Genomic DNA, 22,390 nt, shown 5'->3' on the forward strand with positions numbered 1-22,390 from the left:
AGACAGGAGATTAGATATACACAATGGCAGGGGGGTGATCTAGGGCAGGGTGGAGTGATCAGAGGGAGATATAAGGGCAGGGGGGAGGGTGATCAGGAGCCTGCAGTGACAGGTGGTGACGGGGTGATTGATAGGTGATCGGTAGGTAATTACAGAGGAGAAAATAAGCAAGCAATGCACTGGCGGGGGGGGTCTGTGGGCGATCTGAGGGTTCGGGTGGGTGATTGGGTGCCCGCAAGGGGCAGATTAGGGTCTAATCTGATGGGTAGCAGTGACAGGGGGTGACGGGGTGATTGATAGGTGATCAGAATGTAATTACAGGGTAGAATATATGCAAGCAATGCACTGGCAAGTTGATCAGAGGGGGTCTCAGGGCAATCTGAGGGGGTGGGCGGGTGATTGGGTGCCCAAAAGGGGCAGATTAGGGACTGATCTGATGGGTAGCAGTGACAGGTAGTGACAGGGGGTGATTGATGGGTGATCAGTAGGTGTTTAGAGGAGAGAAAAGATGTAAACAATGCACTTGGTAGGTGTTATGAGGGTGGGCCTGTGGGCGATCTGAGCGTGTGGGTGGGTGATCAGATGCCCGCAAAGGGCAGGTTAGGGTCTAATCTGATGGGTGGCAGTGACAGGTGATGACAGGGGGTGATCGATGGGTGATTGACAGGTGATTGACAGGTGATTACAGAGAATAGCTGTATACAGTACACGGGGGGGGGAGGTCTGGGGGGGGGGGGGGGTCTGGGGAGGATCTGAGGGTGTGGGGGGGGGGGGGGTGATCAGGCGCCCCCAGGGGGAAGTTTAGGACCTGATCTAAAAGATAGCGTTGACAGTTAGTGACAGGGGGTGATTGATAGGTGATTAGGGGGGTGATTGGGTGCAAACAGTGCTGTCAGGGGGTGGGCAGGGGGGGGTCTGATGGGTGCTGTGGGCGATCAGTGTGCAGGGGGGGGCAGGATCAGTATGTGTGTGTTCCAACTCACAGTGCTGCCTTCCTCTCTGGTGGCAACTGAGAAAGAGGTAATCCAGGAGCAACTTCGCCATTCCAGTATTCAATAAAACATCCAAAACTTTAATGCTATTCTTTCAGTAAAAAATTCCCATAGGTAAAAGACATCAAAAGGCAATACTTATCAACAAGAGGTAGTGAAGGTGGTGCGGAGGCTGGTCGACGATCGTTTCGCCCCTCAATGAGGGCTTTCTCGAGACCGTATATCCTATACGGTCTCGAGAAAGCCCTCATTGAGGGGCGAAACGATCGTCGACCAGCCTCCGCACCACCTTCACTACCTCTTGTTGATAAGTATTGCCTTTTGATGTCTTTTACCTATGGGAATTTTTTACTGAAAGAATAGCATTAAAGTTTTGGATGTTTTATTGAATACTGGAATGGCGAAGTTGCTCCTGGATTACCTCTTTCTCAGTTGCTACTTATGATCTATATCTATTCTCATCCGGATGATGCACCGCTGTAATTTGATGTATTGGGATGTTTAAGGCATAGGTGTGCACTCGCTCTGTTATCTTGAACTTCCTCTCTGGTGGTCGATCGAGCGCTGTGACCACCAGGGAGGAGGCAGCGTGTATAATACGCTTTGTTTACCTAACAAAGCGTATTATACACTTTCAATTGGCCATTTCAAAAAGTTGCAACCCGCCGGCGCTGCTGATTGGCCGGCGGGTTGATGTCACATGTGGGTGGAGCCTAATGCCGGCGATGCGCGCGCAGTCCGCAATCCCCTCCCCCAGGACCCGACGCCATTCTGCGTTACGTGGTCCTGGGGCTGCCACTTTGCCGCCGCCAATATGAAGTAGGCGGTCGGGAAAGTGGTTAAGATAGCTCTGTTGTCTTAAATCTCTCTTTTTCTAGGTCTTTCTAAGACTTATTAAAATTGCAGTAGACGGGTTACTACAGAGAGACTTTGATATACTTTGAAGGAAATGGGTAATTTTGCCCTAAACCACAGAATGCATTGTGCATGTAAAATAAAAAATACTGTATGACTTATTCCCAGTAGAATACTCCTGCTGGGCAGCATGGGTCAGTAATGATCACCTCTTGATTGCTCATGTCCCAATATGGTCTTTCTCCATAGGAGGCCACCTCCCACATGATGATGCCATAGCTCCACACATCGCTGGCACTAGAGAATTTCCGCTGCTGGTGGGCTTCTGGAGCCAACCAGCGTAAGGACTGTCTGCTAACCTGGAATAGAGAGGAGTGGGGGAGATGCAAAACAGATATTCAAATGTTTGTCCAAAAAAGAAGCCTGCAAAACGAAAAACATACATTATATGTGTGAGTGTGGTCATAATGTTGCTATACTCTTGGCCTTTTGTGTTCAGTCCCCCTCCATTGTCTCCTGTTCTCTGTATCCTGTTCTGTAATCCCCTCATCATGGCCCCCAATAAATTTGCAGAACATCACTAATGCCCACATTAATTGTCCTTTATAGTGCTGGTCATGTCTAGGAGAACTCATGGAGAAGCATGTGATCAGTTTGATCAGGTGATAGATATGTAAGTTCAGGGACGGATCCGGTCAGGTTTTGGCGCCTAAACTGCCATTCCCCATCCAAATTTTGCCGCCTTTTTAAGAATTCAACAAACTGCGTCTGGGGCAAGAGACCTGCCTGCCCCCCCCCTAGATCCGTCCCTGTGTAAGTTTCTGATTTGCTAGTTATGATCATGAGCTAAAGCAGGATGTGATCACAGCAAACCTTATGCTTCTCTATGACTTCTCCTAGACATGACCATAACCAGTCTTGCACTTTGTGTGCCTCTAGTAAATGTGCAACCTGCCATGTACCTTCAGTAAATGTACAGGCTACTATGTACCTTCAGTAAATGTACAGCCTACCATGTACCCCCAGTAAATGTGTGGACTGTGTGCAAAATAGTGTTTAGGCGGCATTCCTGACCTCTAGTGACTTACCACGTCTCCAGGTCCACGTAGGCCGGATACTTTGCACACTAATTGGCTATTCACCAGGATATTGCGAGCCGCAAGGTTCCTGTGGATGTAGCTTCTTTCCGAGAGGTAACGCATGCCGGATGCCACCCCACGCAGCATGGAGACCATCTGCAAGGCAGACAGACCACCCTCACATTGCTGAGAAAGGAGAGGATGAACACTTAGTAAGTGATAAGACCTATTTATAAAAAATGGTGATTTAAGAAATAGACTGTCAAATGTCTCCTATTCAGCTTTGTTTGAGAACAGGCTCAGTTACTTGTGTAGTAGTGAACATCCTTACGTGAGTATCATTAGATCTTCCTGTCCGTTATTTGAAAAGAGGCAAATTGAGCTTCAATGGCTTACCATTAATCAGTATTTCTAAGGTATTTAAGGTCAGCCAACTGGCTCTCTTAAAGAGAACCTGAACTGAAAATTTAAAGTAAAAATAAACATACACAGGTCATAGTGACCTCCCATGTAGTCTACTCCTCAATTTCTTTCTCCTCTCCTGTGTCCTGTTTGTCTACTGTGATCAATGGAATTCTCCGTCCTCCATTTTGAAAATGGCCATTACCCCATAACAGCTTTCTGGTCAGCACACTGTTAAACTGTAACATCGTCCACTTGAGCCATAGGGAACATGGTCATTGCCTGGTACATCAGTTGTCCACTCAGCTATAACTGACAGCAACTGATATATTTCAGATCTGACAAAATATTGTCAGAAGTAGAGATGGGCCGAACAGTTCGCCTGCGAACGGTTCCAGGCGAACTTTGGGGGTTCGCGTTCGCCTGCATCAGGCGAACTTTTGTGGAAGTTCGATTCGCCCCATAATGCTGTATTGAGCAAAATTTGTACCCTCCATTTCACTGTCAGCAGACATGTTATTGTCAAACACACTGCTTTCAGTGCTAGAGAACTCGCCCACCCTCCCTTCAAGCTAGGTCCTTTATACCATTTGACTCAGTTGTCTGCCTACACTAATTAGTTATGGGACAGCTGCTACACACTCTGCTAGGGAGATTTTAATTGGCCTCCTCCCTCCTCCCTCCTCCCACCTATTCCCTCCTACCGGAGGGAGGAGGGTCTCTTCTGCCAGGGAATTATACTATTTTAAAAACCAGTATACATCATACCATAGCTGGGAATACATACATGAGTATACATCATACCATAGCTGGGGATACATACATGAGTATACATCATACCATAGCTGGGAATCGAACCCAGATCTCACTGTGTGGTGGGCACGTCACCCTAAGCACTGTACCACTACAGAAGTAAGTGAAGCTAGCCTAAAATTTAACATTTATGCTCAATGCAATAGAACCATTAGGTTGCTTAAAGGAGAACTGTAGTGAGAGGTATATGGAGGCTGCCATATTGATTTCCTTTTAAGCTATACCAGTTGCCTGGCAGCCCTGCTGATCTATTTGGCTGCAGTAATAATAATAATCCAAACATTTGTATAGTGCTTTTCTCCTGTCGGACTCAAAGCGCTCAAGAGCTGCAAGCCACAGGGACGCGCTCAAGAGGCCACCCTGCAGTGTTAGGGAGTCTTGCCTTGAACTCCTTACTGAATAGGTACTTGACCTAGCCAGGATTCAAACCCTGGTCTCCCATGTCAAAGGCAGAGCCCTTAACCAGTACACTATCTAGCCACTGTAGTGTGAATCACACCAGAAACAAGCATGCAGCTGATCTTGTCAGATCTTACAACAATGTCAAACACCAGATCTGCTGCATGCTTGTTCAGGGTCTAGGGCTAAAAGTATTGGAGGCAGAGGATCTGCAGGATAGCCAGGTAACTGGTATTGCTTAAAAGGAAATCAATATGGTAGCCTCCATATACCTTTCACTACAGTTCTCCTTTAAAGGGAACCTTAACTGAGAATGATATGGATGTTTCCTGTAAACAATACCAGTTGCCTGGCAGTCCAGCTGATCTTTGTGACTGCAATAGTGGCTGAATCACACCCTGAAACAAGCATGCAGCTAATCCAGTCTGACTTCAGTCAGAGCACCTGATCTGCATGCTTGTTCAGGGGCTGTGGCTAAAAGTATTAGAGACACAGGATCAGCAGGCGATTCAGGCAACTGGTATTATTTTAAAAGGAAAAATCCATATCCTTCTCCGTTTAGGTTCCCTTTAAGGATTTGTAGCATAAAAGCCAACTCACATTGGCTGGGATTTGAACCTGGGTCTCACTGTATGGTGGACAAGCACACTAACCACTATACCAACTGAAGCTGGCCTGAAATTGCTGGCCAAAAATTTACTATTTATGCTTAATACAAGAGAAAAAGTAGACAAGACAAATAACACAAAAGAGAAGGCCATGTCTGGCTAAATATCTGTAAGCAGTGGCTGCATGGTGTAATGGATAAGGGCGCTGCCTCTGACAAAGGAGACCAGAGTTCAAATCTCAGCTCTGTCTGTTCAGTAAGCCAGCACCTATTCAGTAGGAGACCTTAGGCAAGTCTTCCTAACACTGCTACTGCCTATAGAGCATGCCCTAGTGGCTGCAGCTCTGGTCCTTTGAGTCCGCCAGGAGAAAAGTGTGATATAAATGTTATTTGTCTTGTCTACTTTTTCTCTTGTATTGAGCATAAATAGTAAATTTTAGGCCAGCAATTTCAGGCCAGCTTCAGTTGGTATAGTGGTTAGTATGCTTGTCCACCATACAGTGAGACCCAGGTTCAAATCCCAGCCAATGTGAGTTGGCTTTTATGCTACAAATCCTTAAAGGGAACCTAAACGGAGAAGGATATGGATTTTTCCTTTTAAAATAATACCAGTTGCCTGAATCACCTGCTGATCCTGTGTCTCTAATACTTTTAGCCACAGCCCCTGAACAAGCATGCAGATCAGGTGCTCTGACTGAAGTCAGACTGGATTAGCTGCATGCTTGTTTCAGGGTGTGATTCAGCCACTATTGCAGTCACAAAGATCAGCTGGACTGCCAGGCAACTGGTATTGTTTACAGGAAACATCCATATCATTCTCAGTTAAGGTTCCCTTTAAAGGAGAACTGTAGTGAAAGGTATATGGAGGCTACCATATTGATTTCCTTTAAGCAATACCAGTTACCTGGCTATCCTGCAGATCCTCTGCCTCCAATACTTTTAGCCCTAGACCCTGAACAAGCATGCAGCAGATCTGGTGTTTGACATTTTTGTAAGATCTGACAAGATTAGCTGCATGCTTGTTTCTGGTGTGATTCACACTACAGTGGCTGGAAAGTGTACTGGTTAAGGGCTCTGCCTTTGACATGGGAGACCAGGGTTTGAATCCTGGCTAGGTCAAGTACCTATTCAGTAAGGAGTTCAAGGCAAGACTCCCTAACACTGCAGGGTGGCCTCTTGAGTGCGTCCCTGTGGCTTGCAGCTCTTGAGTGCTTTGAGTCTGACAGGAGAAAAGCACTATGCAAATGTTTGGATTATTATTATTACTGCAGCCAAATAGATCAGCAGGGCTGCCAGGCAACTGGTATAGCTTAAAAGGAAATCAATATGGCAGCCTCCATATACCTCTCACTACAGTTCTCCTTTAAGCAACGTAATGGTTCTATTGCATTGAGCATAAATGTTAAATTTTAGGCTAGCTTCACTTACTTCTGTAGTGGTACAGTGCTTAGGGTGACGTGCCCAACACACAGTGAGATCTGGGTTCGATTCCCAGCTATGGTATGATGTATACTCATGTATGTATCCCCAGCTATGGTATGATGTATACTCATGTATGTATTCCCAGCTATGGTATGATGTATACTGGTTTTTAAAATAGTATAATTCCCTGGCAGAAGAGACCCTCCTCCCTCTGGTAGGAGGGAGGAGGCCAATTAAAATTTCCCTAGCAGAGTGTGTAGCAGCTGTCCCATAACTAATTAGTGTAGGTAGGCAAATGGTATAAAGGACCTTGCTTAGAGGAGGGAGGGTGGGCGGGTCCTCCAGCAGTGATGTGTATTTCACTCAATTAGGTGGGGCTCCAGGTATTAGAGCTTTTGAAACATGTTTTCTATCATTTTTCCAGTTGATAGAATTTTTTAAAACTTTGAAAGTTCGCCTCCCCATTGAAGTCTATTGCGGTTCGCGAACTTTTTCGCGAACCGAACCTTTCGCGGAAGTTCGCGAACAGGGTTCGCGAACCTAAAATCGGAGGTTTGGCCCATCTCTAGTCAGAACTGGAAGGGATTATTGTCAGAAGAAAATGGTGAGCTTCTGAGAGTAACTGATGGCAAGGTAACTATTTAATGTTCATTTGAAGTTACCTCATGTGTTTATTTTAAATAATTTTACTCAGTACAGGTTCTCTTTAATGATGAAGAAGATGTTCAGTTGGCCCATTTTCAAACTGGCTTAATTTGTCCATTTTCAAAATGCACACATTTGCATTTTAAATGTACATAATTCTTCACCAAATCGTATTACCTTATTTGCATTTCACTTACAATGTCCTTACAAAATGAGATTGGACTCCGAATTACTCAGAGAGCAAAACAGTTCAATTGGACGCAGTTTGGCACCCAGGATTTGGTTGCTGCCATATGCCGCAGTGTGAATTAAGGCTATAGCATAGGGTTGCTCATTCAGATTCCGTGGAATTTAAATGTACGCATTTCCGATTGGAACTCGGAAATCGGATATTTGTGGAATTCTGATTTACCGAAACTGTTATTTTAGCCCAAAAACAGAGCTTGCAAAATTGGTCCAATCAAATGCAGAATTTTTCTATGAAAAATCCGATTAAAGCGGTAGTTTTTGACCAATCACAAGACTCGCATATCACCGAGTCTTATGATTTGTCTAAAACTTCTGTGGTATTCCGGTTACCGCGGTAAAATTCTGCATTCTCTGATTGGTCCAGTACTTAAAGGGACTCCGAGCTCATCTAAAAAATAAAAGTTGTACTCACCAGAGGCTTTCTCCAGCCCAGTGCTGGTCGGGAGGTCCCACGCCGGCGTCCTGGCTCCTCTCCTTCTCCCCGCTCCGGAATGGCTGACAGGCCGCAGCCCGGGCGACACTCTCCCGAGTGTCGGGATGCTCCTTCCGCATATGACGCGGATTACATCACACGCCGGCCGCCTCAAGTCATCACGGCGGCCGGCGTGAAAGTACTGCGCATGCGCGATTAAAGCGCGCATGCGCAGTACTTTTACGCCGGCCGCCGTGATGACGCCTGTCAGCCATTCCGGAGCGGGGAGAAGGAGAGGAGCCAGGACGCCGGCGTGGGACCTCCCGACCAGCACTGGGCTGGAGAAAGCCCCTGGTGAGTACAACTTTTATTTTTTAGATGAGCTCGGAGTCACTTTAAAAGGCAACTTGGGAGTATTTGGCCAATTAGAGAATGCAAAAAAAAAAATGGAAATCAGAACTCGGAAATTCAGAAATCAACAGAATCAGTAATTGGCATTGGCAGAAATTGGAATTTCCATGGATTTGAATATTGACATTTCCGATCATCCCTACTATAGCAGCCCTCGCTGACTAGTTTGGGCAATGGCCTGAGCCCAAATCACGATGAAAGCAGCATAATTCAGTCACAGATGAAGTATTTGGTAGTCAGTAGGGGAACAGATTTGTAAATAGGCAGGAGGGCGAGCCATCTTTTTTGAATGTATGTTTGGACATGAAGCTTCAAAGCATGCAAGCAATACTTCTTTTCAGAAAACTTAGAGTTTACAAATTAAAGGGCTCAACTACACTCTAGAATAAACTGAATGGTTGGACTTTTGAAATCACTAATCTATATAATTATAGTCAGGGTCGGTTCAAGTAACAATTGGGCCCTAGGGCAAAATTAGCCTGGGGACCCCCAAACAGACACCCCCGACCAAAAGGCGTCATTAGAGGCCCTTTGTTGCAGCCAAATTTCCCTCCTGGGCCCCTGAGCTGGCTGCTGACCCTCCCCCAATCACCTCCCAACTTAACAGACTCTGCAGAGTCCCTGGGGAGCAACAGTTAAGATGGGGAGGGACACCTTGGGGGCCCCTACAGGCTATGGGGCCCTGGGGCAATTGCCCATTTTTTCCTATGGTAGCTCCGGCCCTGATTATAGTTAAAGTGAACCCAAGGTGAGAGTGATGTGGAGGCTGCCATATTTGTTTCCTTTTAAACAATACCAGTTGCCTGACAGCCCTGCTGGTCTACTTGGCTGTAGTAGTGTCTGAAGTTCACTAGAAACAAGCATGCATAATCTTGACAGATCTGACAATAATGTTAGAAACACCTGATTCTGCTGCATGCTTGTTCAGGGTCTATGGCTAAGAGTATTAGAGGCAGAGAATCAGCAGGATAGCCAGGCAACTGGTATTGTTTAAAAGAAAATAAATATGGCAACTTCCATATAACTTTCACCTCCAGTTCACTTTAAAAAGCACTGTGCTAGTTCAATTTGTCAACCTCTGAGAATAACTAGGCCTGTTGACAATCAGACTGCACACTTACCCGGAGGTACGCATCCAGAGCACCATTCTCCATGTACTCGGTGAGGATCATTATAGGGCGACTCCGGGTCACAGCCCCTTCAAGACGCACAACATTGGGGTGATCAAACTGTCCCATGACGCTTGCTTCAGCCAGGAGCTTACCGCGTTCCTTGTCCCCGCTTCCAGAGCGCAGGGTGCGGATACACACCGCTATCTCTCGTTTACCAGGAAGGCAGAGACGACCGCGACACATATCGCCAAACTCTCCTGGCGAAGACAGGAAATAAGCCAGCACGTGAGATTGGATTCTTGGTAAAAAGGAGTAATAAACTCGTTAATGTTATTATTACAAGGCTAGCTTCACACTGGGGTATTCCATTAGAAGAACATACAATACATATAATCCAACTAAACTCAACATTTGCAGTCACATGTGATGTAACACCCACAAAAAAACAACTGTCCAATGTGCACCTACCTGTATTTTATAGTGAGGGCTCCTGCTCTAAATTAGGTGTTCTTAGGACCACGTTTGTTGCGAGTGGTAGATTGATGGCCAACCCTTGTGGCCTTCATGATCTGCGACCCATCAAACCATCCCTGGCTATTAGGGGTCACCAAGGGGAAACAGGAAAATCAGTGTGATCTTTTTTTTTTTGGGGGGGGGAAGGGGGGGTTGTATTTTTTTTGTGGTGCCCAAGATTTATATTTTGTGGAACAAGTCTAGGTCGAGTATAGCAAAATGGAGTTTCTCTCTTAGAGGCAGCTTCTCACCCATCGCATACCTTAATACCATTTAAGATCATAGACAAATATATGCGCGCTCCGTATCAAACAAGACTAAAAGATATTACTGTATGTCCAAAGTGAATCAGTTCTCCAATGCCAGTGTCAGACAATGAAACAAGGAAAGGGAGAGTCCAGATCAGCTCTCTCAGTGGTGGGATTTGGCAGGTGCCCGTATCAGAAAAAGGAGAGAAAAGAGTGCACTTCTATGTTGCAATACCTTTAATTCAGTTTGGTGATTGCAAGAGAAATGTACATACAAGAGTAATTTGCAAGCGTATCCCACATACCCAATGTACCACTCCTTGGACGTCGACCATGGCCAGCGGGGGACATCAACGGGTACATGGTAGGTCTGGAGTCTAGGTAAGCTCCGTGTATCGGGTGATAATGATGACGCATTTCGACAAACTAATGGGTCTTTGTCAAGTTAGGATGACTTGACAAAGACACACTAGTGTGTCGCAACGTGTCATCATTATCACCACGCTGGCAAAGGTTGGCTTTCGAGGAGTGGAACATTGGGCATGTGAGATATACTTGCAAATTTTTGTAATCTTGAACATGCATTTCTTTTGCAATTTACCATTTAAGATCACCCTGATTTCACCTTCCCCTTTGATTATGTTATGTATTGCATTATTTCTGCATCTTTGTTCATGATAATTTAGCCAAAGTGGAGCATGGCAATTCTGCTCTTCCCTAATTCTATTAAATAAATGTAATGGAAAAAAAAAGTCATACTACATTCCACATTACATGAGACTACGGAATGTTATCTGGGCTTGTAATGGTCTGTTCAGGATTGTATAATTTCTCCTTCCAGTGAAACGTGTCATCCCATAAAACCCCTCTGGAGAGAAAGAAATATTCATCTGATTACACTTTCATCTCATTATAAAGAACTTGTCAAGATCATTTTAGCGCATATTAGTAGAGCAAGCAATTATTTCCACATGGAGGGTCATGTTATCAGCTATAAGGGGACAAGCTCATTTTCAAATGTTACTTATGAAGTAGAAAATTATCCAGTTATCCACAGAGCTGCTTAAAGCTAATGGGAACCGGTTAAAAAAAAAAAAAAGTCAGATACTCACCTAAGGAGAGGGAGGCTCTGGGTCCTATAGAGCACTCCCTCTCCTCTCCCGGTGCCCGCTGCTTTCCTGGCTCCCCCGTAGCGGTATACGACCGTTTCGGTCAAATACCGCTGTCTCCCGGCCGAAAGGAGAGTCGGAAATGCTTCAGGAGCCCGAGTGCTCCCGAAGCCGGACCGCGATAACACTGCGCACGCGCGCGCCCTCTATGACGCACTTGCGTGTGCGCCACCTGTCTTCGGTAGGACTCGGCTCCTAAAGACTTCCAAAGTCCCCTCGGCGTGGGATGAGAACGGAGGAGCCAGTGCAGCACCGGGGCCACCGGGAGAGGAGAGGGATGGCTCATTAGGACTGAGCCTTCCCTCTCCTTAGGTGAGTATCTGACTTTTTTTTTTTTAAACAGGGGTTACATTAGCTTTAAAGGACCACTATCGCGAAAAAGTAGGCAGTTAAAATCTGACAGGTTTTGGGCCAATCCATCTCTTCATGGGGGATTCTCACGTTTTTTTGTTTGTTTGTTTGTTTTCAGCATTTCCTGAACAGCAGTTTAACTGCCAAAATAGTAAGATACCAGCCGGCCTCCCTATGCACTTGCACACTATTTTGTCAGCTAGACTTTTCAACTGGTGTTCATGAAATGCTGAACAAGGAAAACCTTGAGAATCCCCCATGAGGAGATGAACTAGCCCAAAATCTGCCGGTTCTATCAGATTTCAACTGCCAACTTTTTTTGCAATAGTGATCCTTTAAAGAGCAACTGTCAGGCTGCAGAAGCTAATTTAAACCTCTATTCTCCTGTGTTAAACAGTTTAGAAGGAAGCCAAAAAGCCATTAGTGAAGATAAAAATCTCAGTTACCTTTGATGTGGGCTTATCAGAAAAGCTGTTAGACCTAAGAGGACGCAAGCCGCATACTATACTGCAAAGCATTCTGGGGCCCTCCCCTCGGCTGCTAATGAGACGTTACAGCAGCTTGTAATCAGTCCAGCGCGTAGCACTGATAAATCTCCGGGCAGAGTACACTGCAGGAGTCAGCTATTGTTCCTAGCCACATGGCTCATTAATATTCACTGCACACTGTGTTATTCAGTAGGAGCTTATCCAGGGGAGGACTGGGACCTTTTGGCCTGGGGGGAAAACACAAATTAGCGGCCTATTTTTACAGCAGCCCAGCCCAAATGACATCACACACGTGCCCCATGTGCTATATTCCAGTAGTGGGAGAGAGATGAGAATAGCCTGAGATGGATCAGAGAGCTTATCTGTATTGCAGCCAAATCACACAGAGGCTACTTGCCTAATATCAATCCTGTACCTGCCAGTCTCTCACACAAGTCCTGAAAGCAGCCCCTTTGGAGTCTAGGGACTGTCTAACAGCAGACGTCCTGAAGTCTAGGGACTGTCTGCCAGCAGCCCTTCTGGAGTCTAGGGACTGTTTTCAAGCAGCTCTTCTGGAGTATAGGGATTGTCGAGTACTTTTCAACCTAGACAATACCTTATGTAGCTGTGCACATGCAGTCATTTTAACAATGGTGAGAGACCAGAAAGATTTGTTCCCACAGACCCTGCAGGCAAGCCTCTACTCTGTATCATGCTATGTATGTTTACCAGCTTGTCCACCCTCTAATTGCTCTGTAATTGGGCATTTATTTGCCTCAGCCAGCCTAGTGGTTCACATTGCCTTATACAAAAACATGAATGCACCAGGCACTGTACCAGCCCTAAATCATTAAATGAGAGGCAGCCTGGGGGGAAATCGCCTCCCTTCCCCCCTGGCCAGTCCTCCCCTGAGCTTATCTGTGATCAGGAAGCAGGCAGGACATGACGACACATTTGACAGAAAAACATGGAACCTGCCATGAGCTGTCAGGAGCATCAATCTCTGCATATACTATATACAAATTCTGTGAAGTACAAACGTGGACAGTGAAATGCATATGTAATGTAAGTACAGCCAATATTTAGCTACTGATATATGTGTTTATTTTCTCTGAGACCTTATACCTAACAGCTCCTCTTTAAAGGGAGTCTATATACATATACATATATATATATATATATATATATATATATATATATATATATATATGTATATATATATATATATATATATATATATATATACACATACACTGTATATACACACACAGTATATATTTTTAGGTATTGTTAGAAACTGTTAGCCGCTCTGAGCATATGGGAAGTGTTATTGGCATCGTCAATACAAGGATTTAGTGTGCATCTTGGCTGCATAAATCATTATACAGCAAGCAGTAGCAGCAAAAAGCAATCTAACAATATTACAGATACATTCTATATACAGTAAATTCCCTGTGCTAAGCGTTAGTCAGTCACCTCGCATTGTAGGTGGGCTGTGGGTGGATTATGGGTGTTAACTTAACTACACATTTATCAATTGATCATACAATTGACGCAAGACCCTCAATCCATGCCAGACATGGCCCAACCTCCAGTTAACTGGCTTTTGGTCGCTCTGACATGTACTACCATGGCATCAGATTAATTGTACACTTTTTCAGGGAAAATTAGATTTTAATCTGACTGGAAAGTCCTGATAACCCAGTCTGGCTCCATCCAGACTGGGAGTGGTTTCAGTTAGTAGTGATGAGCTGGAATTTCGCATTTTCATCATTTTGAAATTTGCAATTACGTCACCAAATTTTAATTCGTAATTATCAGAAAATTCGTTATTTGTAATTCTGTGCCATAATTTCACGTTAAATCGGAATTTTGCTCGTAATTTTGCAATTTCTTGCAAAACAAGAAAATGGCACACAATTATGAATTTACGGTTAACACAAAATCATGATATTGTTTTTTTACATGAAAATGTATCCAGAAAAATACTGGTTATTACAAACATTCTAGCACTTACGAAAATGTATTCGTGAAAATTATTGTACTTACAAAAATGATCGTAATTACGATTGCATCATTTTTCATGATTATGATAATTTCCTTACAATTGTAATTACAAAAAGTACACAACATTTCACAAAATCGTAATTAGCACATTACGATAATCACTAGCAGTCAGATTTCCTTGAGTGAGAGCTTAACTCACTTCTCAAAACATGATTTCATTACACTTTAAATCGCTAAAGGAGAACTCTGCATATAGCATTCTTGCTGAAATGCTTGTTCTAAGTGAAGGAGGATTTTTTATTGCAAGAACTTTACATATTCTTACAGATCTCATATATAGTATTCTCGACTATAAGCTGACTTTGTATATACGATGACTGCAAGGTATAATAGTTCCCCTCCCCCTTAGTTGGGAGTGCCAGACAGTATAATATGTAATCCTCCACCTCTTAGTAAGTAGTGCAGCTAGTATCTGTGCCACCAGCCCACCTCTGCGTAGGCAGTATGACCAGCCCGTTACTTTCCCCTCTTTAGGAAGCAGTAAAGACAGTATCTGTAAACTCCCACCCCTTAATTGGCAATGCAAGACTTACCCTGCTGCTGCTGAAATTAAATATTATTCCCCCTGCAAATCATAGGAACTCAGAGGGATAAGTAATTTGGAGTCTGGCTATGATAGGTGGCGATTCAGCTTACCTGTGCACGGGCCGTGGACTATAGCATCATTGCTATAGCAAAGCCCAACTCAGGCGATACGCAGGTGGTGCTCTGCGCTAGTAAGACCTGCTTCATATCTATCTGCCTCTTAATCAGCAGCATATCTCTCCCTACAGTGGCTCCAGGCAGATAGTAAAAGTGCTGATGACCAGGGCCAGCGCTACCATAGAGACAAAGTGGACAATTGCCCTAGGGCCGCAGAGCCTGTAGGGGCCCCCGAGGTGTCTCCCCCCAACTTAACTGTTGTTCCCCGGTGCCCCTGAAGAGTCTTCGGCTGAGCCAGATGGTGTCAGCCCCTGCCTCAGGGTCCTTGGGTAGAAATTTGGCTGCAACAAAAGGGTCCCTACTGCCGATTTTTGATTGGGTGGTGTCTATTGGGGGCCCCGGGGTTAATCTTGCCCGGGGGCCCCATTGTTATTAGAGCCGGCACTACTGATGACATGTTTGTTTGTTTTATGGGGGGGGGGTTGGGAGTGGCCCATGCGGTTAAAATGTTTAATTGGCTTTCCTGAATGATGTGACTTAAGGGTGAAGGGTCAAAAAATGTCATGTTAAAGTATAGGGCAAACGGGAACTTCGTGTAAAGTTTGCATTAAATGCCAACAATGAACAATCTTTGTTTGCCGTGAACTGTTAACCTGTTAACCTGTTAACTGTTAACCAGCTAACATGTTCATCCATCTCTACCTCAGTAGTGTGAAAGAAGTGGAGATTGAGCCTGGACCATTGACATTTGTAGAGATCAGCTTTACATGGAACATGTACATGTTCTGTGACCTCACCATCTGCTTTATTACCTGTTCCTGTCACCTCTTCAATCTTCACAAAAGATACATCGATTTCTCGAGCAAACTCTCTCACAGCTTCTGTTGGGTCTTCATATGTTGAAGGATCTATATAATACTTTACACCTAAACCTAAAGGTAAAAAAAGAACGTATATTATGCTGAAACCACAAAAAAACTCAACTTTTTGGAATGGCTTCTCTCTTGCTCTACCCTCCACACTCTCATGGTCTCTTCTCTTCTCCACCTCTTTCTTATCCTGACCATCCCCTTGCCCATCACCCTTCTTTCTTTACCTCCCTTATTACTCTTCCGTCTTTATCTCATGACCCCCTCCTGTTGTCCACATCCCCTTCTCATTTTGTGATCCCTGGACCAGAAGACTCATTTGCCAGCAATCATAGAATTACATACCTCCCAGCTTTAGAAAGTGGGACACTTTAAGATACTTACCTTCCACACCTCAAACCACACCCCCACCGCACCCGTAGTCAGTCACGCCTATCAGAAAGTATTCATAAGCAAAATGTGACATTTTATAATTTAAAACACCCTGTCCTTTTTATCATATTAGTTACATTTCATACTAAGTTTAGAGACAAGTTAAAACAATTTTCAGGATAAAAATACATACTGTATATTTACATAGCTCTGTATATCAGTCCTGAAAGAGGGACAAGTGAGCAAGAAAGAGGGACATAGGGTGTTGTTACCCAAAGAGGGACTGTCCCTCTGAAAAAGGGACAGTTGGGAAGTATGCAAAAATGGCCACCATAACAACATCTACTCTGGTGAGGCAACTGAGGTATTTAATGCAGGACAGGTCCTAGACTTTTTGCCGTCTGAAGAAAAGTGGTGAGGATGTGTCCCCATATATATCCATATATATATATATATATCCATATATATATATATATATATATATATATATATATATATATATATATATATATATATATATATATATATATAAATATATATATATATATATATGTATGTATATATATATATATATATATATATATATACATATATATATATATATATATATACTCCACTGCTATGGTTCTCTTCCCCTTGTCCTAGCCTAGCTTTTTTATGCATATTTCTGTATGTGCAATGATGTAGTGCTTGATGACGTATCTAAAATGATCCAAAATGGTTCAGTACTGTCAATCCATTTCTTTTTGATGGAGTCTTAGTGGGTTAATGAGATGTGGCTGAAGGATGGATAATGCTCTCCTCACCTCTGGAGCTGATGTAGTGTTGTAGCCGGTCTGTATATGGTGTCTCTCTCCTTTTGCTGCAAATATGCAGACATAACACTCATTACAGGACAGAAAAAAAAAACAGAGGAAAACAAGAATGCGACAGACTGCAGGTATGTGCTGAACACTACAGCAGAGATTAGATTTGCTCTGCCAAGAGCTGCAATATTTGAAAGATACTCTGGGTGGTGCCGTTGATCTTGTCAGAAACAGAAACAGAAACAGCTCTTTAGCAAGTCTTTAGGGCTGGTTTACATTGACAGTTTATGAAAACTGGTACAGTTTATAGGCTTATACTGGGGTGAATCATCGTGCATGTCACAGCTTAGCAATTCGGACTGTGGCTATGCAGCAGAATGGCAGCCGTGGTCAAATCGAAAACAGCCGCAGCCCAAACTGATGAGCAGTAGGAGAACAGAGGCGCCAGCAGGATAAAAGTGGATAAAAACTTTAAAATTTGCTGGGAGGAAGTGGTGGACTTACCTCCATAAAGCAGACACGAAAGACTGTCTGAATAGTAGTCACATTTATTAATTAGTACCCCAAAACAGTGCAACGCGTTTTGCAGGCCCAGCCCGCTTCATCAGGCAATAAAAATGGGGACAAGACAGAATTTCAGCAATAGCAGGTGTAGCGCCTCAGGGACTGATGAGTTGTTGGGTGCTTTACTTTCAGTTGGTGTGCATTTTCAAGTGCTTTTGTTGTATTAGGTCCACAACGCACAGTAAAATGCACACAGCAGTGCACTGTGAAAAAGCTTTCAGGTAAAATGCATGATCCATAAGGAAACCCGAAAACGTCCTTCACCTGTTATTCATAAGTTGCTTGTTTGTTATGTTAAAGCTTGCTGCAATGCATTCAGTGTAAACCAGCCCTAAATATTAGCCAAAGGGATCAATAAAAGTAAACCCTAAGTGAAAATACACTGAAAAGATAAACAATTGTATCTATTCTCCTACGCCTAAAAAAAATTACCCCTTTTTAGATATCCCATAGTTTCATTTTATGTTTAAATATCTACAAAGTAGATTTAATGCTTTATTGTCTCTGCCCAATGGCAGTCTACTAATTGTCCCAGAGCTAAAATACATGACCAATTGACCTTTTTTATCTATCCCCAGAGGTTGTTCTCTATGGAGAAAGCGGTTTATGGCTGTAATTCTTTATCAGTGAGTGTTACGCACAGCACGTTACTGGCGAATCACATGATAGGAAATGCCAGCTGCAGAGACAGATACACAGTGGCAGCTGATGATGGAGGGGAAGAGGAAGCTTTGGCACTGGAGGCGAGCGGAGAGGTGAGTGACTATCTCTCACTGGGCTGGGTGGCTGCTGCTAGCCCTCTCTACACTGTCTGCCGGGCTGTCACAAACTTCATGGGGGTGCTCTGGTGTATGCTATGGAGCTGCTGGGGAGTGCTATAGCACCGCCCCTGTGGAGAAGTTTTAATTGAATGCAATGACCTTTTGAAGAGTAAGATGAGGATCAGCATGATGGAGATTCCAATAAAGGCCAGAGCACCCAAACATGATCCAATGATGAGAGGCAGCTTATCTTGAGATAATGCGGCATGCTCACCTCCTGCAAAGAAAGAACCAGTTAGAAGTACTGAAGGATCCTATAAAAAAGGAGAAACAATTTAGACTTGAAGCGTATACAAGCAGTCCATCCGGCCTGCACTTCCTCTCATCTTCACCATGGTGCTGCTGTAACACCAGACTTGCCCCACCCTCTTAGAGAACCCTCAGCACTTGGTTACCAGTTGTGAATGTTCTGAAAGTGGGAGCCTCATGTTCCCATTTATCATTTGCCAACCCCAAAAAGCGTACCTAAAAAAATGACGCAGGACGAAAATGGAGACTGTCGATAGTAGAGTATCGGTCAAATTACAGATATTCTACTACTTCATTTCTATAGTAAAATAATGGTTATCTTTACCAATTTCTTACTATTGCCTGACTAATCCCAACATCCCAACACTGCTTCCAGCGATCGTGTCTCCTCTGCTTCCTGAGTTGGTTTGCAAATGTCCTGCAGCCAGCCAATCATCATGCGGGAACTGAAGCCACATGGTGATTGGCTGGCTGCAGGACACTTGCAAACTAAGCAGGAAGTGGAGGAGATGCGAACCTCGGGAGCAGGTAATCCTACCTAATAAAAGGCAAGTGTCCCTGCGTCCTGTCCCTGTGTCAGTGCTTTTGTGCTACTGCGCATGTCCTGCACTGAAAGCCGTTGGGACGGGACGCAAGCCGGACCAGGGGGTGGGCTGGCCGGCCAGGCGGGCGGGTGGGTGCGCACGCTTTTGGGTGCGTGCAGTGGTGACAGACCTAGAGCTCGTTTTTAAACGGGCTTAGGTCACTAGTGTATAATAATGTCCTACTAAACACTGAGGCATCCCTCTACCTATGCCTAACCACAAGACCCGACCTGGTGGTGCCTAATGCTAAGATCCCAAGTAGTGCCTAACCTTAACCACTCCCACCCAATGATGAATTAAGTTGAAATGGGGCCCTATCAAGGTAACAGGTTTGGCCCATCTTGATGGTCCTTTTGGCAATCCGAGGTGGGAGACGGGACAGAGAAAGTGGGAGTTGAAGTTGTGGGACCTGAAACCCACCAGGCTCCAGGCAGAAGGATATAGGGGCTGCCATATGTATTTCCTTTTAAGTTATACCAGTCTTGCTGATCATCTGCCTCTAATTCTTTTAGCCATAGACCCTGAACAAGCATGCAGCAGATCGGGGGTTTCTAACATTATTGTCAGATACGACAAGATTAGCTGCTTCTGGTGTTATTCAGACACTACTGCAGCCAAATAGACCAGCAGGGCTGCCAGGCAACTGGTATTCTTCAAAAGGAAGTAAATATGGCAACCTCCATATCCCTCTCACTTCAGATGTCCTTTAAATATAGTTTCCTGCAACCAATTAGCAGTGCACTAGTTCCTTAATTGTGTAATATATTATTTTGACAGCCCTGTCCCCGTGCCTGAGACTGCTCTCTGCGTAATGCGTGTAACTTACCTGGACTGGCCTGGCATTGCATTAACACTTAGGAAGAGATGTAAGCTGACAGGAGGAATCATGTCACAACTGGTGTTACAACGGCGTGTACGTTCTGGAAGTCAAGTGCTCCCACTAATTGCTTCCCTTGTCTTTGCGTATCATTGAGTTCTGTCAGTGTAGCTGTTTGTAATGAGAGTCCATGCATTATTCAGCAGAGTATGGATCTGCCTGCGCAGCACTCACCTCCCAGCAGAGTCTGGAAGTACATGTTCCCGCTGTAGGAGCCATAGCCGCGCTCTGTCCGGGCCCTCACCTGGAAGGAGTAGATGGCCCCGGGGTTCAGGCCCCCCACTATGGCCGTATTTGTCTCACTGATCAAAGAGAGAGATTCCCCTTCATCTGCCTGGGGGAGAGGAGAGACATAGGATTATTATTATATTATTATTATTTAATATTTATATAGTGCTGACATCTTCCGCAGTGCTGTACAGAGTATATAGTCTTTTCACTTAAAGTGTAACAGTCGGGCATAAAATCAAAAATCAATTCTTTATTTTTATCTGGTAAACAAGTAATAAGGTTGCTAACCAGGCAATCCAAAAGTTAAAATCTCTATTACTTTTCTTGTTTATAAATGATCATGCCCCCGTTTACCTGACTCTTCTTTGGTACGTTGCCGCACAAAGGAAGTTGCAGGGCATGCTGGGTTGTCTTTTTTTGCTTCTTTATTTCCCCTCAGACTTAACTAATGTACAGGAGCAAAAAAGGACAACCCAGCATGCCCTACAACTTCCTTTGTGCGGCAACGTACCAAATAAGAGTCAGGTAAACTGGGGAATGATCATTTATACACAAAAAAAGTAATAGTGATTTTAACTTTTGGATTGCCTGATTAGCATCCTTATTACTTGTTTACCAGATAAAAATAAAGAATTGATTTTTGATTTTATGCCCGACAGTTACACTTTAACTGTCCCTCAGAGGGGCTCACAATCTAAGCCCTACCATAGTCATATGTCTATGTATGTATCGTGTAGTGTATGTATCATAGTCTAGGGCCAATTTAGAGGTGAAGCCAATTAACTTATCTGTATGTTTTTTAAGATGTGGGAGGAAACTGGAGTGCTCAGAGGAAACCCACACAGACACAGGGAGAACATACAAACTCCATATAGATTGGGCTTGATTCACGAAACCGTGATAACTCAAATATCACACCTTATGAAAAGATATCACACCTTAAGTTATCACACCTTATCAGAGTAGCATAGCGAGCGCTACAAACTGATGCCTGCTAATTGGCAATGGTACTCGTCCCACCCTGAGCCCCTGTGGGTTTGTAGCACTCGCTATGCTACTCTGATAAGGCATGTTAACTTTGATAAGGTGTGATAACTTTGATAAGGTGTGTTATTTTTTCATAAGGTGTGATATCTTTTCTTAAGGTGTGATATTTGAGTTATCACGGTTTTGTGAATCAAGCCCATAGTGTCCTGGTTGGGATTCGAACTGGGGACCCAACCACTATGCCACTGTGCTGCTCAGAGCTGGATTAAGGCTAAATGGGGCCCTAAGCAAAGTAACTGATCACCCCCCCCCCCATATTAGAATGGGAAGATGCAGCTGCTGTGTGCACAGTAACATGCCGGACACACCGGGACAGCCGCTCTACTGGTTGCTATCGGCAACAGCCCGCTTTCCTCTGCGGGTGCACAATGCACGGAATAGCAGCGCCAACATGCAGAGGGAGAGATGAATGGCCGCGACGTTGTCACTCTTTTACAAGGGGTAAAGAGGGTGCCAGTTATCACAGCAGCAGCACTTTCCCCCTGCGTCTCCAGCCTGGCAATAACAGAATGCTCTGGACACCGCCAACCCGGAAGCCGCCCCCCCAGACAGAATTACATAGCCCCCCCCACCACCACCACCAAACAACCAATTTCCTCCCAAACTAGACAGCCACATCCACCATGCAGCCTCCACCTCCGTGAATATGGTAGTCCTGCAGAGAAGGGCAGCCGCAGTGGGGGAAAATGACAGCACCAGATGACTGGCATTCACCTATTGCGATCCAAGCAATAGAGGTCCCGTCATCCGGAGCCCATCTGTCTCCACTAGAGTGCCGCTGCTCTGTTACTACTACTATCTACTTCCTGTCTGATCTGAGAATCAGGAAGTTCAGAGCAAGCAGCGGCACCGTAGAGGAGACAGATGGGTTTCGGATGATGGGACCTCTATCGCTTATATCACGGATAGGTGAGTGAGCGTTTGTCATCTGCTGCTATCATTCCTGCCCGCTGCAGCTGTGGTTCTCTGTGGGAAGGAAGGGAAGAGCGGGCAGTGGCAGAGCGCACAGTAGCAGGAGAGGGACCCAGGAAGAGAGCCCAGCCCTGAAGACAGTCAGCAGCGGGCGGCGTCCTTTGACAGGATGGCGAGGGCTGGATTATGTGCTGATGGGGCCC

At 44.6% G+C, this 22,390-nt stretch overlaps 1 protein-coding gene across 1 annotated transcript in view; it reads right to left on the reverse strand.

The window, feature by feature from the left end:
• LOC137535907 (ephrin type-B receptor 5-like) overlaps window positions 1-22,390 on the reverse strand; it is a 133,713-nt gene that overhangs the window by 15,710 nt on the left and 95,613 nt on the right. The window contains exons 7-13 of the mRNA XM_068257781.1: window positions 20,172-20,331; window positions 18,387-18,504; window positions 16,903-16,958; window positions 15,668-15,787; window positions 9,408-9,655; window positions 2,936-3,112; window positions 2,057-2,206 (exon numbers count right to left, since the gene is read on the reverse strand). Of these exons, the coding sequence (XP_068113882.1) occupies window positions 2,057-2,206; window positions 2,936-3,112; window positions 9,408-9,655; window positions 15,668-15,787; window positions 16,903-16,958; window positions 18,387-18,504; window positions 20,172-20,331 (1,029 nt within the window). The remainder of the gene's footprint in view (window positions 1-2,056; window positions 2,207-2,935; window positions 3,113-9,407; window positions 9,656-15,667; window positions 15,788-16,902; window positions 16,959-18,386; window positions 18,505-20,171; window positions 20,332-22,390) is intronic.

This window comes from Hyperolius riggenbachi, chromosome 10 (genome assembly GCF_040937935.1).
Source record: "Hyperolius riggenbachi isolate aHypRig1 chromosome 10, aHypRig1.pri, whole genome shotgun sequence".
Lineage (NCBI taxonomy): Eukaryota > Metazoa > Chordata > Amphibia > Anura > Hyperoliidae > Hyperolius > Hyperolius riggenbachi.